General features: G+C 44.1%; 1 protein-coding gene across 6 annotated transcripts in view; it reads right to left on the reverse strand.

Moving 5' to 3' along the window:
• Positions 1-13247: 13247 nt before the first annotated feature.
• Positions 13248-16099, reverse strand: part of RALA (RAS like proto-oncogene A) — a 31863-nt gene continuing 29011 nt past the window's right edge. For all 6 annotated transcript variants that reach the window (XM_051798779.1, XM_051798781.1, XM_051798777.1 and 3 more), the window contains one exon: positions 13248-15183. In XM_051798779.1, the coding sequence (XP_051654739.1) occupies positions 15061-15183 (123 nt within the window). In that variant the 3' untranslated portion in view covers positions 13248-15060. The remainder of the gene's footprint in view (positions 15184-16099) is intronic.

A 16099-nucleotide genomic window follows, 5' to 3' on the forward strand; every position in this document is an offset into this window, starting at 1 on the left:
GGTCCCTGTCCAAGGAGGATTGCTCAGACCTAGGCAGTGACATGTTTATACTTTGCCAAATCATGTTTCTTTATCAATATGCTGCGCCTCGTGAGACTACTGCAGGATGTAGGGGTCAGTAGCAACATGCCTCACATCTTCCCAGGAGCTGTGTTATGTGCCATGCCTCCCAGATTCCATCTGTGGCTGTTGTGGAATAGCTTAGCTTTACATGGTGGCCTGGAGGCTGCTCTCAGCTTTGCTGGGGTCCTGTACTGCTCACTGTGTACATGAATGTTCGGCGACTCCTAAGAGGTTCTCCAGGATGTGTGACAACACACTCAGCAAAGCCAGCGCACCATCAAGTTTCTGGCATGTTAAAAAAAATCCCCAAAACAGAACCCAGAAAGCCAACAACCCTTCACAGAGGCAGCTGTGGAGACTGTGGATAATTATACAGGGCAGATCTGGACAATGCAACACAGGCTGCAATTTCTAATTTACTCCTGAGCATTAGCTGGCACTTCTGGAGCAGGAATATGTTATTTGAAGGACTTGTGTCATTAGCAGTGGACTGATGGTGTTTTCTATGTGGAGCGAGCCCCGTGACTTGTCAGAGAAGCTTAACTAGAAGCTAAGCTCCTAATGACAGGGAGTTTACTCTGCCTGGAAATTAGCTACACGAGGTTGTAGGGGGATTTGCCAACAACAATCATGGCAGTGTTGGCAGCTGTCAGCCAATAGGCGATGGCAGCATAGGATTTGACAGTGGAAACCTATAGAATCCTGCCTGACATAACAAAGCAGACCTGAAACAGATCCCTTACAGAGAATGAAATCCTTCAGAAGCATTGAAGTCTTTGATGGCACAGTGCCAATTTTTGGCTTTGCAAAGAAAAAATTCAAGATGCATTACAACTTGTTTCCACAAGGCTCAGTGGGGAAGAGCAAATAGTAGAGAAAGGAGAGCCAGATCAGACTTTGGCAGTGGCACCTGCAGTGGTGTGAGAACCAGAACTCTGAAGAGATGGTTGTTCCACAACAAGCTGAAACCTTGTGTCATAAGAATATTGGTTGGAGACATCTCATATCTTGCAAGGTATTGTTGAATGGTCAGCACATGAAAACAGTGGTAAACACTAGAGAAAAAACAGCTGGAAAATTTTAGCCAAAATACTATCAACTCCAAAAGTATTTGGATGCCAGCTCTAGAAATGGGACCCTTAGAAGAGCACTTCCCTAACAGCCATCCTGTGGAGGAAACTTGGGCTAACATTTAGGTAACTTTTTTTTTTTTTTTCCAAAGCTCAACTTATATGCTGATTCCTTGCTCAAATATTTTTTTTGTATCTGGAAAAGCACATTAAGGCTCCCAAGAGTCTATTCTGAGCAACTGTTCACCATCGTTAGTATAATACAGTTGGTACAAATAGATGCTGAGCTGGTCATACACTAAGGAGGAGACTGTTCCTACATGTCATGGGCAATGTTACCACTTCTTTTTCTTGTTAAGGTTTTCATTGTACTTTCTTCCTTCTGTCTTTTAAAGTTTCTGTGTCCTGCCTTTGCCACCATGTGTAAAAAGTTCTTAGCAACATCCTTCTACTGCAGCATAACTGTCTAGATTAAGCATTAAGATGAAAAAGCTTTAAGATAAAAAGAAATACGAAAAGTTTTCACTAGTTTAAGGATCTTTATTTTTCAGCAGAATTCCTCAGGGCTTGTTTGTTGACTTGGAAGGCGTTTTTCCTTAAGGATGACTTTTATTTGGTTGGGGGGTTTTTTGGGGGGTGGTGGTGGGAAAAGTTGTCTAGTTTTCGCTTTCTCCTGAGTGGCAACATGTATCTAGAATTCTTTGAATTTTTTTTCCAGTCTTCCAGTATCAACCTGCTTTTTCTCCTACAAGTACAATTTTCCCCAAACACAGAGAGAGTTAGAAATTAAAATTTGTAGCTTGAGGGGTTTTTTTGTTGGTTAAGTTTGGGTTTGGGTGTCTTTTTTTAGATAATTGTGGAAGTCTTAGAAGGCATCTTATTCTTACTCTCTGAAGTACTGTACGCTTTCACGTCTTCTAACTATTTTACAAAATATAGGCTGGTGTCTACATATACTGTCATGTTTAGTCCAGGAGTGTTTTTTATTACTACTTTTGCTATTTCTTTACTGCAACTGTATTTGCATCTTGCCCTAAGATTGTGTATTTACTGAAGTGCAATAATTCATGTTTTCCAAGGCCCTGTTGAAAAATTGACTAGATTAAATATGTCAGTGTTTATTCTTCCCAACCAGAAGAATGTTGCTATGATCTGGGAACTCAAGTGTTGGAAAAAACAGAGAAGGATAAAGACCTGTGTATTGGTTGATCAGGACACAAGTGGACTTACCAGTGAAATGTCAAATGCAATGAAATGTCATACACAGAAGGGTTGAGAGATTAATGCTGTCTTTAAGTCACTGTTACATCACTGAGTTTCTGTTCTGGTCATTCTTATTTAGAGAAAGGCAAATTCACAACAAGAGCAGAAAACACTATGAAGATCATCAGTGAACCAAGATGTTAATTTCAGGGGAGACTGGCAGAGCATGGTTATTCTAGCATAACAAAGAAGAGGAAGTCACAGTGTTCCATAAATTTAGCTTGAGGGTAGCAAAGGTGTCCCTGCCCATGACAGTGGGGTTGGAACTAGATGATCTTTAGGGTCCCTTCCAACCTAAACCATTCTGTGATTCTAGGAAAGAAGATAGAAGAGAGAAGAACTATTTGCACTAAGAGACAGAGTTAGTGCAGTCAGTTATAAACAAAATCTTATGGCTTTAAAGCCCATTCTCTCCTAAAGCAGGCTTATTGCCTGCTGCTGGGAGACACTTGCACGGTTGCCACTCACCCTGACTCCTTTGGGAAAGCAAACTATTAATACTTCCCAAAGTCGTTAGGCTAGAACTTAAGTGGTTGATACCAGATTCATCCATTGCTGAAGTAGTCTTAGCAATGGATGGAAAAGTATATGCTGCCCTCCACAAACTCAGAGCACAGAAGTCTTTTCAGATTTTTAACTACCAAGTTCACAAATATTCAGAACAATCACCCCATTTCTTAACTCAGGATGTATTTCCTCTGCTGACTGAGCCCTGCTTAAATGTACCAAGACCTTTAGTCACTCAAGCATGCTGCAACCACCTGATGGAGCACCAAACAGCTTGTAGCTTCATGTCAGGGCCTACTTTGAATTTGACACCAAAAGCCTGGTCCCTAGAATAAGAAGGTCTGTGTCTGGTTTGAAGCCACAATAGCAACCCACACAAATGCTTTGGCAAACCATTTTGTAGAAAAGTTTCCCTAGAGGTCAGCATAGCAAAGAACATGAAACCAGAAACTGAATTCACAGGAGTACTTCTGCTGCAAGAAATCTATCATCCTCCAAGAGCACTCACTTCTGAACTGCTGCTCTTGGAGCAGCTCCTAATTCTGCAAATAAATTAAAACCATTCATGCCATTCACCACTCAAACTGTGGAATGAAAGCTAACATTTTTATTAGCTCGATACTGCCTGGGAAGGTGATATGATAACCCTAGACCTAAAGTAGAGAATTCTGCCTCAGAAATTATGGGGGTTAACTTTTCAGAGGTGCCAACAGGCTGTCTCACTGGTTTATCTCTGTTTTCCAATAATAAATGCAGCATAATTCCCTTCCCTCCCTTCCTCTTCCCTTTTTTTCCCAAGGTATCTGTTGCAATATCACTGTATAAGTACATGTTAAACTTAGGGAAGTCTACCCAAGAATATTGCACTACAATACTGACATACACAGACACTCTTTTCTCTCTGTAAGCTCCTAAGTGGTGCCCAAATTAATGGGAAATTTATGTAAACCACATATAAAATTACTTGTCTAAATTGTCAAGCTTTGTATTTCGAGTAAGAAGGGGGTGGGAGAAACAGATACGTTTTGGCAACAGCAAAATACTTCAAAGAATATTAAGCTGTGAATATTATTTAATTTTACAAAGTCAAAATTATTTTTTTTCCATTTGAAATTTTCTTTTGTTTAATAAGATTTGTCTAATAAACAGTGTTGATACCAGGGAAGTACACTCCAGAAATGCCCACACAAACAATTCTACCTCTCTTTCCCACTTCTTATCTGTCTCTACTGAGATACTTCCTTGACACCTGGCAGTACAGTGTCCTCCAAACGCCAGAGCAAAAAGCAGAAAAATATCTTCACTGAAATGGTTGAAAATATCTTCACTGAAATGGCTGACAAGCGCTTGAACAGGCTGCCCAGGGTAGTGGTAGAGTCAGCATCCCTGGAGGTATCTCAGACCTGCAGATGATGCACCTAGGCCCATCCCTTAGAGGTGGCCTTGGCAGTGCTAAGTTTGCATTTGGACTCCATAGCCTTAGAGGTCTTTTTCAATATAATTCTATTCCAGCCTGATTCTGTGATTCAAGGGTTCTAGTCTCTCTACATACTGAGTCTCCAAAGTTGTGAAGAATCAGGTAGGAAAGAGAAATGCACAGTTGCAAAGGAGTAGCCTCATCCTACAGAGATTTAAACCTGACACTGACACATAGTAGAACCAAGGCTTACAGGGCTCTGTAATTAATGGATCCAGTGAAAATACAAATCTTTTTAAAGAAAGGCATCCCATCCTGCTTATTAATAAGAAAAGGCTGGTCAAGAAAACCCAGGGTCAGCCAGGCCAACTCCCAGTGGCATAGGAGATGGCTCTAAGGATGCTCAGGTAAGGCCCTGATCCAAGGAGATAAATGATTGGTTGGTTTTTTAACCTTTTCCTCCTGGTAAGAACTTTGTGCAGAGGCTGGCCTGAAATGTCAGGATGTGTTTGCCTCTCCCAGTGGTGTAGACAAGCAGCATTGTGAATAGAGGTGGTGAGCAGACTGGATCCAAGACAAACAGGAGACGCAGGCAGGTGGGACACGAGCAGGACAGAGCGAGGAGTGGGGCCAGCAGCCAGCACGGGACCCTGGACAACACCAGCTGGCAAAAATAACGCTGGGCACTGCCTAAAATACCCCCTGCTGGGCGCTCACTAGCCATCTTGGCTCGGGGCAGAACTTTCCACGATGTCGATTGGTTAAGCTGCTGGTATCCAGGCGGGCTGGCTCTGCCAAGCCAGGAAAACGTGTTGGAGACTCTCCAGGGGTGCCAGCAAGCAGTCGAAAACATCGCTCTAGGTCGATGAAGACACCCCTGCCAAGAGCTAAAGTCAGTGTTCGCCAGTTTGTTAAGTCACTGGGCTCCGGAGGAGGCTGCTCGTAGCCCGCAAAACTTACACTTGGCACGCACGTACCTCCGCTGATGGAAATAGCTTCCTTAGTGTGAAGTGGTTAATTGCCCCTTGTGCAATTTTAACAGCTTCAAAGAAGCCTTGCCCAAGGCGCTTAATTGCCCCTTAACACCTATGGTGAATCGGCAGAGCGGCTAATTACCAATTGTTTATTGCCCCGGTCAATGTAAAAACAAAGTAGCAAGTCAGAGATGGACCAATCTCTTACATGACCACCCCATTGTGCCCATCACCCCCGACCCAGTAAGGCTGTAGAGACGAAAAACTCTGGCTTTAAAACCAAACTGGCAAGAATTTTGGGCAGAGGCCGGCCTGAAATGTCAGGATGTCTTTGCCTCTCCCAGTGGCATAGACAAGCAGCACTGTGAACAGAGAACCTGGGCCGTCATCGCACAAGATTTTAGTGGGCTGACCCACGTGGCCAATTTACAAAGCACCCTTCCCTGTCACACAAAAGTAACAAGTACTGCTCTTCTAAAAGAAAAGTGCTTGGACTGACGACTCCAAATGATTATAAAAGCCAGAGGCACGAAGGAATGATGGGACAGCACGGTCCATGCAGCTCATTTCTTCGCCTGATGCCATGTTCCTGAGGCGGTGAAAAGCCCGCTCGGACATCCCCAGGTTCGGGAGGTGTGTTGTCGAGGGCGTTGGCATGGAACAGTGGGCTGCAACATCACCGTTCCGTAGATTGTGACCTCTCATCCCTGGCTGCCTGTATCTGGGCACCGGCAGAGCCTGGCTCAGACTCGCTGGCGCCTCGGGTCCTGTCGGGTGTGCCTGAGAGGACCAGAAGGCTGCGAAGTCGTTGGAGGTTGCCATTGGCAGCTTTCAGTGCTCATCCTCGAGCTATTATTGCCCATTTCCCTGGCCCTGCCTGGTTCAGGCAGCCAGGTACTGTGAGGAGTGCTTGCAGCAGCACAGGTAGGCTGTGCGGGAAACTTCCGCTGCCTCCCTGGGACAGCAAGTGACCATTTTGCAGTGTGTCACGCCAGCAAGAGGGAACGGGCTCCTGCACTCAGCTCTCCCCAGCCTGCTTCAACATGGCCGAGGAGACACCGTGGAACTGCCCCGTCTGCCGTGACGCTGAAGGAGAGGTGGCTTCTGTAATGCCCTGTCTCCACGTGTTCTGCCTGGGCTGCATTGTGCGCTGGGCAAAGAAGACGCCCTCGTGCCCCCTTTGCAGGCAGGCTATCCACGCCATCATCTACTCTGTGCGGTCAGAGGAAGACTTTTTGGAGATAGTTCTTGAACGCCCCTCGGACCCAGTGGCTGCTGACCAGGAGGATGAGGAGGCGGATGAGGAGCAGGTGCCTACTTATGTAGCTGGCTTCCCTGTGGAGCTCTGGGCAAGGTTTTTCCAGGAGTCCCCAGAAATCCTAGAGCCTGTGCTGCCCTGGCTGAACCAGGAGCTGTCGGTGTTGTTCGGTGCCCAGTGGTGGGAAGAGGCTCTGGCAGAGAGCACCATCTTGGCAAATCTCTGCCGCTCTGGACTGGACGAGGAGGCCTTGGTCCGGGATCTGCAGCCCGTCCTGCAAGACCACACCGAGACCGAGGCTTTTGTGCGCCAGCTCGTCAGCGTTGCCGCTGACAGGTGCAGTGATCAGATCCGGCGGCAGATGGCCCTCCTGGCCCCCCATACTGATGAGGAGCAGGACAGCCCCCCAGCCAGGCCTGGACCCTCTGCCTCTCGCGAGAGGACTCCCAGCCCCGGCCTGGCCTTCTCCTGTAGCCCTGCAGTCTCCAGTGCGGAGGAGGACACCAGCACGTTGGAGGTCCCTCTCCATGGAAGTCCTGGACGCTCTCCATCTCCACCTGCCCCTGCAGAGCAGGAGCAGCCCCAGGAAGAGGCAGCAGCAGTAGCAGGTCCCTCTGGCCAGGGCTGCACCCGCAGCCCCTCCACTCCTGGCCAAGACAGGGACTGCTTGCCCGGGGGGCCCCAGCGCCCCCAGAAGAGGAGGGCCTCTGGCCCACAGGACCCTCCCCAGCCCTGCAAGAGGCCGTCCCGCCGTCGGCGGAAGCGACCAACCCTTAGTTCAAGAAAAAAGAAATAAAATTTTGTTTCTCTGACTCAGTCTCTGGGTGTTGCTTTCTCTCCCTTCTCCTGGTGCCTTCTCCTTTTCCCTTCATGCCCCACCTTAGGCGGCAATCACCTGCTTTTGGGCATGGCCACGGGTCCCTGGAACCCCAGGGCCACATGCATGGCACCTTCTCCTGCAGGAAATCCCACTGCAGCTGCACACCCACAGTGCAGTAGGTGCTGAGGGCAGAGTGGGCAGGAGGGACAGCTGGTTTACCGGAAGAACAATGTCCTCAGCTGCACCCAGTTCCTTCTGCTGTGCTCTGGTTTCTCGACATCATCCGGGGCAACCTCACTGTCTGAAGGCTTTCAAGGATGCACACCAAATGGGCAGGGGCGTCCGAGCCAGAGGCAAGTCTTGGAGTAACAGAATTCAGCAGGTGAGAAGGGAAGAAGATAGAGGCTGAATAGGGCTGCTGGATGCAAAGATCCAGAACATCTGGAGCTGCCCAACGCTCTCAGCCATTCTCTGCTGGGTGGCAGTGGCAAGACCAAGAAGATTCCTTTGGGAGGAGCCCTGCAGAGCTTTCTGTTCCCATCCCCTGCAGAGACAGGGGTCAGCAGCTGTAAGAAATGGCATGAAGAGATGTTGCCAGGGTTCCCAGTGCTTTGGAGCACCCACTGGTGTCCTACCAGACACAGGAAGGAATTGTCTTCAAAGTCAATTAGATCGGGGGCATGTGGCCACTCTCAGAAGCCCCTGAGATGGCTCCAGGTTGAGGCAAAGTAGGGCTTGAGCACCTCCTGGGAGTTGAATCAGCCTGTGGGACAAGTAGGCAGCAGGTCTTGCTCACATGCTCAGGGAATAGCTGATCGCAAGCACTGGGGTCAGAAAGGAATTTTTCCCCAGGCAAATTGACATTGGTCCCCAGAGAGTTTTGCCTTCCTCTGCAGCATCAAGCCTGACCACTGGTCTTGGCTTCTTTGGGCTATTTTGGCTAGGCTCCTGTCTTCTGCTCAGGCCTCATGAAGATGGCCTCTCATGTCCTGCAGCTTGGGAGAGAAAGCCTTTTTTTTTATCCTACGGTGGGCTGCAATTGCCCCCAGGGGTTTTTTACCTTCCCCTGAAGCACTGAGCCCACCTCTTTGCCAGGACTCCTTTGGGCCGTTTTGGCCAGGTACTGCTGCTCGTGCTCCACAAAGGTGGCCCTTGTACGCCACATCCACAGGGAGAAAGCTTTCTAGACTTCCAGGGTGGGCACCACGGGTGGTGTTCCCAGGCTCTCCTGTCTTTCCCAGCTCTCAGCACTGCTCTAAATCAGTCCAGCTCAATGGCAAGGGATGGCCATTGATGGTGCTGTGCAGGGTTTAGAAAGAGCTCCATGGCCATAAATAATTCCTTGTCAACTGTGCTTCCCAGAGAAAGGGGAACCAAGTCATGCTTATTCTTGCCTTCATGTGTTTATCAGGGGTTTCTGGCTCTATCATTGTAGGTACCCATTTCCTGTCCCTGACTGAACTCCTGTGACTTCTTGGACTCACATATCTAATGTCTACCAAAATAAAAGGGTCTTTTCTCTCTGCATGCTTTACCTTTTCTTTCTACATTTTAATTTGTACCTATTGTTTGTGGTGCTCCATTGGTCCTCTTTGGGAAACTTTTGGAAGACCTCCATCTCAAGAAACTGGAGACCAGTACATGCTGGGGAAATTTCTCATAACATTTCTTCCCAGCCCTGCACTAGCAGAAGGCAGTGAATGCTCATAACTATCTCCCAGCTTAGGTACTGGTTCTCTCCCCTTATGGGAAGGAGGCATGGACCTTCTGAAGGGGGTGAGAGCTGTGGATCATCTCAAGACAATGGGTCCATCTGCACAGATTTACAAAAAGCAGTTTTTGACAATTTTCTGTGTTTATCCATTTTTCCAAAGCACAACAAAGCCCCACATCTCTGACAGTAGCAAGGCTCAAAGATCAAGCCCTCAGTCTGATGCAGGATGTCCTCCTCAGCTACATACTAAAACACACGAGCCTTAGAGCAACAGCACTCCCTCAGAGATAAGGTCCAGTTGGCCCAATAGTCTCCAAAGTGACCAACCAACAATATCTAAAGGAGAGCACCTGAGCAGTGCAAGTCTGCTTCTGTCAGTGTCCTTGGCAGAAATGGGCACAATGCTGGAGAGCATGGCTCAGGCAGGGACTGATGGCCCCAGGCTGAGCTGGGACAAGCCCCCTGGGCCCTTAGCAGGAGACGGTGGGGGTAGGGGTCTCAGGGGAGGCCGGTCCCAGACACTGAGACCTGTGAGCACCCCCAGGATCCCATAGGGTAATATCAATTATTTAAATGCTTGTGGTTTTAATCTCATTTTCCACATGAAAGGTTCAAGGTCTTCACATAAAAACGAAATATAAGCTAAACGAGACAGATTCCGACAGTTTCTTCTGTACTGCATAAAGGTAGTCATGTGACTAGAGGATTAAAAATTATAGAAGAAACCTCATAAGCAATGACTATGCTCTAAGCCATGGTTCTTCTGCCTGCTGTTACTTTAAACAAACAGAAGCATTTAATGGACCAAGTGCATTGTCCCACTCAGACAAGTGTACTGCCCTAGTGACAACCACATTCTTGGAGCAGGATGCAGTATGCCCCTATCTTTTTTCAACAAAAGGAACAAAAGGAACCAGTATCAGAAGAGCAACTCTGCTGTGGTCTCTATGGACTTGCTGTCAGTGTAGGACCATGTGGGCTTGCTCATGAAAACCCACACTCTGGGCACCTTGTCTATGAATCTGAATTTACTAAATTTGTAGGAAGTCAATGAAAGATGTCCATCTTGCATTGCAGATTTAAATAATGCTGCAAAACCAGAAACAGTGGCAATAACTGTATTATTATCTACTTTGTCTCACAAACAAAAAAAAAATGACTCATCTAACAGCACTGGGGCTACGAAATTCTCCTAGCTTCCTTCATGTTGGATGCAGCATAAGTCTGTCGGAAGCAGCTAAGGGCATCTAGCATCTACCTCCTCAAGCCAGTTCTGACACTCACAGGAGTTACAACCACTCACAACAAACTGCTATGCATGGACACAGTACATTATTTTTAACCACTCCTTTAACACTTCCACAGGCTATTTCAGTAGGTATTTTGGTAGTTATCAGATAAAACAGAAGGATTACTGTTTTAGACTCGTTCTTTAGAGATGACTAGTACTTAACACATTAGTCTGGCAGCTTTTCAGCCAACAGGTCTGATTTGTTGCACTGAAAAAAACCCAACTCTATCTCATAAGTTTTTCTTCACAAAAGAAGCAAAAAGCAAAAATAACTGTAACAGAAGCATACTAAGTGTGCTGAGCTCAGCTGAAAACAAATACCAATTCATTACTTTCAGGACCTCATCCAATGTCTATAACAAACTGCTGGTTATCATCATGTCTCCAACTCTTAGCCAGGACATCCATGGGGCACAAGCTCTGTCATATCAGATCCTCTCCTTTGTGCCTGGGATACTGACAAACAATAAGCTTTCACAGCATTAATCAAGAACAAGAAGGTAGAAAATGGACAACTCTAGCCTTCTCCATCCATAAGAAGCACAGAGAGAAGAATAACTGCGCTACTTCAAAATCCCAGATCCTCCTCCAGAACTTCCACGGAAAGAGTACAAGACTGCTGTCATTGCTGCTGTGGTCGATGGGTGAGGCTTCTTCCAACCTTCCTCCAGCCTCTTCTTACTCTGTGCTCACACAGCACAAGCACAGGAAACGGAATTAACGAGTCTGTAAGCATTTATTGCCTACTCTTTCAGAGACGAATGAGCGTGAGCTCTGTGAGGAAGAAGGCAGAGGACTAGAGAAAACATAGGTCCAACACTACTGCAGGTGCTACCTCACCTGTTACTCAGACAATGAGAAAATACCTGAAAATCAGTACTGATGCTGCCAGGAAGAGGAAACAAAGGCATGTATCTGGTTTCCAGTTTGTCCCACCTTGCTTTTGGCAGCAGGAGCATACCAGTACTTTGTGCCTAACCCTGGTGTGCAGTTTTGGTTCCCACTTCTCATCTTAGCTCCCAAAGCATTGCAAAGACTCCCTGAGCTTTCATCTGGGTTCTGGCCACTTCCTAATTTCTCCCTTTTGGCCATGTGCTTCCACAGCTGCCCACAGGTGATGGCTGCCTGCCATCAGGTGGCGCAGAAATAAGCTTCCCCTCTCCTCGCTTTCCTGACATAAATATGGTCAAATCCAAAAAGAAATGGACAACTAGAAAAAGTTTGATTGTTACCAAGCTCATTAAATGAATAGATATGTATTTCTCAACAGTCTGCACATCAGGAAAAGAGGTTTTAGGAACACTGGCACATTTCCTACCATTCAATTTTAGTAACAAGCTGAAGCTGCCACAAAAATATGCAAGATGTTTCTTTGAGTCACCTCTTAAAAACACACCCAGTCATTTAAGTCACAGCCAAAAACTGGCAGGAGTGAATTTGGAAATGCACATGATTATGCATCCACATGGCTAGAAGAGCCAACACGTCTGAGCAATGAGAAAGTTTAGGAATTAAGGTGCACTCTTCAATTCCCAATTGTCACGTGCTCAGTCTTACCTTCTGATCCAGCTCTGGCACAGCTAAATGGATTATATGCTCTCATGTGACACCAGCTGTCACTCTGCTGCTCCACATTTTGCATTGGAATATAATCAAGCAGAGAACACCTACCCTCTGTCTCTGAAACTACAGAGGCACTGTGAAGCTTGGTGTCCCAAAACAGAACCCAAGATTTTCAGCAAGCCCGTTATACATATATATAGACAAAGTATTTAGCTCCTACAGATGAATATAGTGAGCATAAGGCTCAGATATGAAGCATATTTTATTGTATTATGATTGCCACTGGAATTGCCAAAGGGGTCATTCTGCATGCTAATGTGACATTAACAAGGTCAGTATTAATGGGAAAGCACCTCCTGCACATTGCAATGCTGCCGCAGAACAAAAAAACTGCTGGACACTGCTATTGTTAAGCTACTGTATGCTCATCAGGAGGCTACAGAAAGTACAAAATAGACCATAGATTTCTTAGCCAATATTTTCAAAAGTTAATCAAGTTTTTAAAGCTATGAAAAGCTACAGAAAAAATGGAGTTAGTATAAAAATTCAATGTTAGTTTCATATTCACATGTAACAGAAAACTGAACTTTATAGCTTTGTACAAAATAAGGCATCTCTCTGGTCTGCAGTTTTACCAAGCCATGCATTTTGCCAGCATTAAGCTAACTTGGAGAGAACTATGGAAGGCTTTGATCCTGCCAGTGATGAAAGTATCTTCAACTTCTTGGAGAAATAGGGGATGAAACATGCCCTCAGGCACAGAAGCACTCTGAGCAGGTAGACCGAGGAGTTTCAGACACAAAAGTAGGCTAAAACAACACTCCTCTATGATGCAAATATAACACTCAGTTTGGATGACTCTCTCAACATATACCCAAATCCTATAATTCACAATGCAAGCTATATTCTCTGCAAGTCGAGAAGAACACTTAACGTTCTCCTTCACTGTGCCAAAAGAAAATGACTTAGAATTCACTTTTATTTTATTAAAACTTATGTAGGTTGTGGGTAGTCTGTTTTTGGTTGGTTGGTTGTTTTTTGTCCACTTTTTTTTTTTAAATCAAGGCTACCTCAGTTTGTTTGCCTGTTTTCTGATATTGTTCTTTATAACAACTAAGCAAATTAGCTCTGGATAAAAGGTAGCACATACATAGTCTCACTATTATGAATTCTAATGAGATTTAATGTACAATTTTGTTCACGCACACAAACCAGTCTTCTGGAATATTAAGATTTAACTGCTTGACAACTGGCACCAGCTATAGCAACATTTATGAATAACAGTTATTAATTAACACGCACAAGTATTTTAGAAAAATGGAAGTTTATTCATCTTTGAATGGCTCAAATAGCAAATAAAAGGACAGGATAAGGCATCAGCCAAGACAGCTTTCATGTGTCCAGTGGCTTCATAACACCTCAGTTCCCAGTATACAGGTTCCAAAGCAAAGTCACAATGTTAGTGGTTAGACTCTCTGGCTAAATAGACCCAAATGAGTACACAGTAAGATGAAGACTGGCTTACTTGCCAGCTACATGAGTAACTTTAATTCTGCACTTGGCAGTCTACTAAATGCACATACAAAATTCCTATTGATAAATATTTAACATGACATATATAACTTCTAAGACTTGAGTCCCTAAAAGTCTGTTAGCATGAAAGTTAAATATTTGTTACCTAGTTTGCTTGAGCACGTTTTAAACTGTCAGTTATAGGCTTACACATGTATAAAAAGTATAACAGTTTGTGGAATTGATCTAGCCTGTCTCACCACAAAGGAGTCCAAAACCCTCAAACATTCTGGTATTTTCTTAGTTAAGATGTAGCATACTAACCGTGTGCTAGTATTCTTGCTGTTTTGAAGCAACTGAGGCAGTATGTTTTGTTTGGGGATTTTGGATGTACATGTTAAATGTTTCTGTATTGCAAAGCATGTTTGATTGTTTGATATCAACGTTAACTAGAAAAAGTAGCTACACTGTTCCCCATTTGAAAATCAACATAGACTAAACGATACAAAACCTGCAAAGAGCTTCAGCATAACACACCATGTTCCCATAGCTGAGTATTAGGAACACAAAAGAAATTAACCAGAATTTGCCAGACAACATCTTAAAACACATTAGCGCTACTAGATTAGCCCCACTCCACCCAATTCCAGGGAGTTAAAACCCAAGGAACATCTAGACAAAAATGTATGTGCAAAAGGGAAGTTTCAAGGTATCAGCACATTAAATTTTAAACAACCATTCCAGGCTTGGATGTGCCATAGGCTTATGACTTCAGTCTTATATGTATTCTGACCTTTTAGTTAAGATACCATACTGTTACCAAATTATGGATGACAGAATATGCTCTGTATTATTCACAATACCAGAGTATGGCACATACTTAAAGAACAGACACTGCTAGCAGACAGCTAGTTAGCAAAATCATTCATGTAACTGCACTCCTCAGAGACGGCAGTCTCGCACTGATGTGCAGGGACAGTCTCCATGCAACAAAGTTGAAAATACACTCTTGATTAAGCAACCTGCTATGTTTGGGTTTTAAAATTAAGGCATATTCAAATATTTCAATGTAAAAGTTTATATCACTCTTCTAAATTAATCAGGTAATGCAGAACCACATGTAGTTTTCCTCAACATAACTGTTCACATATACATTATTCTTTTCTAATTTGCATAACTCCATGGCAAAACAGCTGCATGCTGCTTTGTTAGGTATCATGTTCACAATTGCAATTTTCAAGGCAACAAAAGACAAGATGAATTGACAATTACCAGTGATAAAAAAGTATGCTTTATAAGAACCCACAAAGTAATACTTCGCCCCTCTGTTCACTATTAAAGAAAAGACTGCCTATGAAACACTACATTCAGAAGAAATGTGAGAAGGTAGGCAATTATGAAATGGACTGAACTTTGCTTCTCTTGAAGCCACATAATTTGTTTTCAGTGAATTTGACTTTCAGTGCAGCTCCAATTCATGCTTTTAGTGGTACATTACATTTTCCAACATGTTAGGGTAATTTCAGTCACTTCAGCCTTCAATGGCATGCTTATAAATTATGTTTTTTATTAGTATGGTCAGGGTAGGAAAGGAATCCAGGCTTTTGATTATAAAATGCAACATCTTTCTCTAATCCTCTTAGCTAGGCTTTTTCTTTTCTTCTTTCCATTCTTTTCTTTGCTGTCTTCCATTTTTCTGGCTCTAATTTCTCTCATTAAATCAAAAAACACCTAAAAAAGATGCAAGAATATAAATGCAAAAACAGTCACAGACATGAGTTAATTTATCACTGATATTCACTTCAGTTATCAATTATATGCAACCAGTTTGAGCAAACAAATATTAACCTAACAAATCTTTCATTGGTTTAGAAGGCCAAGTTGATATGATGCAGTCCTTCTTTCATGGCACCATAATGTTCCCCTGTCTTCTGACATTTGCTTATTAATCCTGTCAGACAATTTTAAACAAGGATTGAAACAAGGGTCTCATCACCAGCCAAGATTTTCAAATGTTGTATGAATATCCTCCTGAGGAGACTCAAGGAAATCAGTTCATGTTTTGAGTATTTTCAGTGATGGAGTGCAAAGGCTAAAAAAGTGAACACCCAAATCCTAGAAACATACTAATGGAGCAGTGACATACACTGAACATTTCATGCTATGTTCCATGGTGCAAGTCTAAACACAAAGTCACTAGGGAAAAAAAAATAGCATTTCCCTTAAAGCAAAGTTATCAATCATATGACTACATAAACTATTTCTTATGTCAGGTAATCTCAGCTACCATACTACAGACTTAAAGTACACATGAAGTTTGTTTTCCTCAAATGGTTTAGTAGGAAACAACTGTGACAAAGTTGGATACCCCTGACTTATTTAAGAGAGATCCTACTGACATTTAAGGCTTTATGATTGGACTGCTTAAAACTACTAATTTGAAAAGCAGATTTTTACCTGACTCACAGGAGGCTACAGCAAATAATAATTTCATCTTTATAATTTTATTGTAAGGAATCATCCGAGCAATTCTAAAACTTTTCTTTCTCAGGAGACATTTTCTAGATCTATGTCAAGGGACTTGATTGATTTCTGTGAAACATGGACAGTGCAGGGGCTGAAAAGCTCCTCTACAGAGCTCAGTAGG

Source organism: Manacus candei, unplaced genomic scaffold, assembly GCF_025592945.1.
Source record: "Manacus candei isolate 608988 ecotype Guabito, Panama unplaced genomic scaffold, ASM2559294v1 h1tg000049l, whole genome shotgun sequence".
Classification (NCBI taxonomy): domain Eukaryota; kingdom Metazoa; phylum Chordata; class Aves; order Passeriformes; family Pipridae; genus Manacus; species Manacus candei.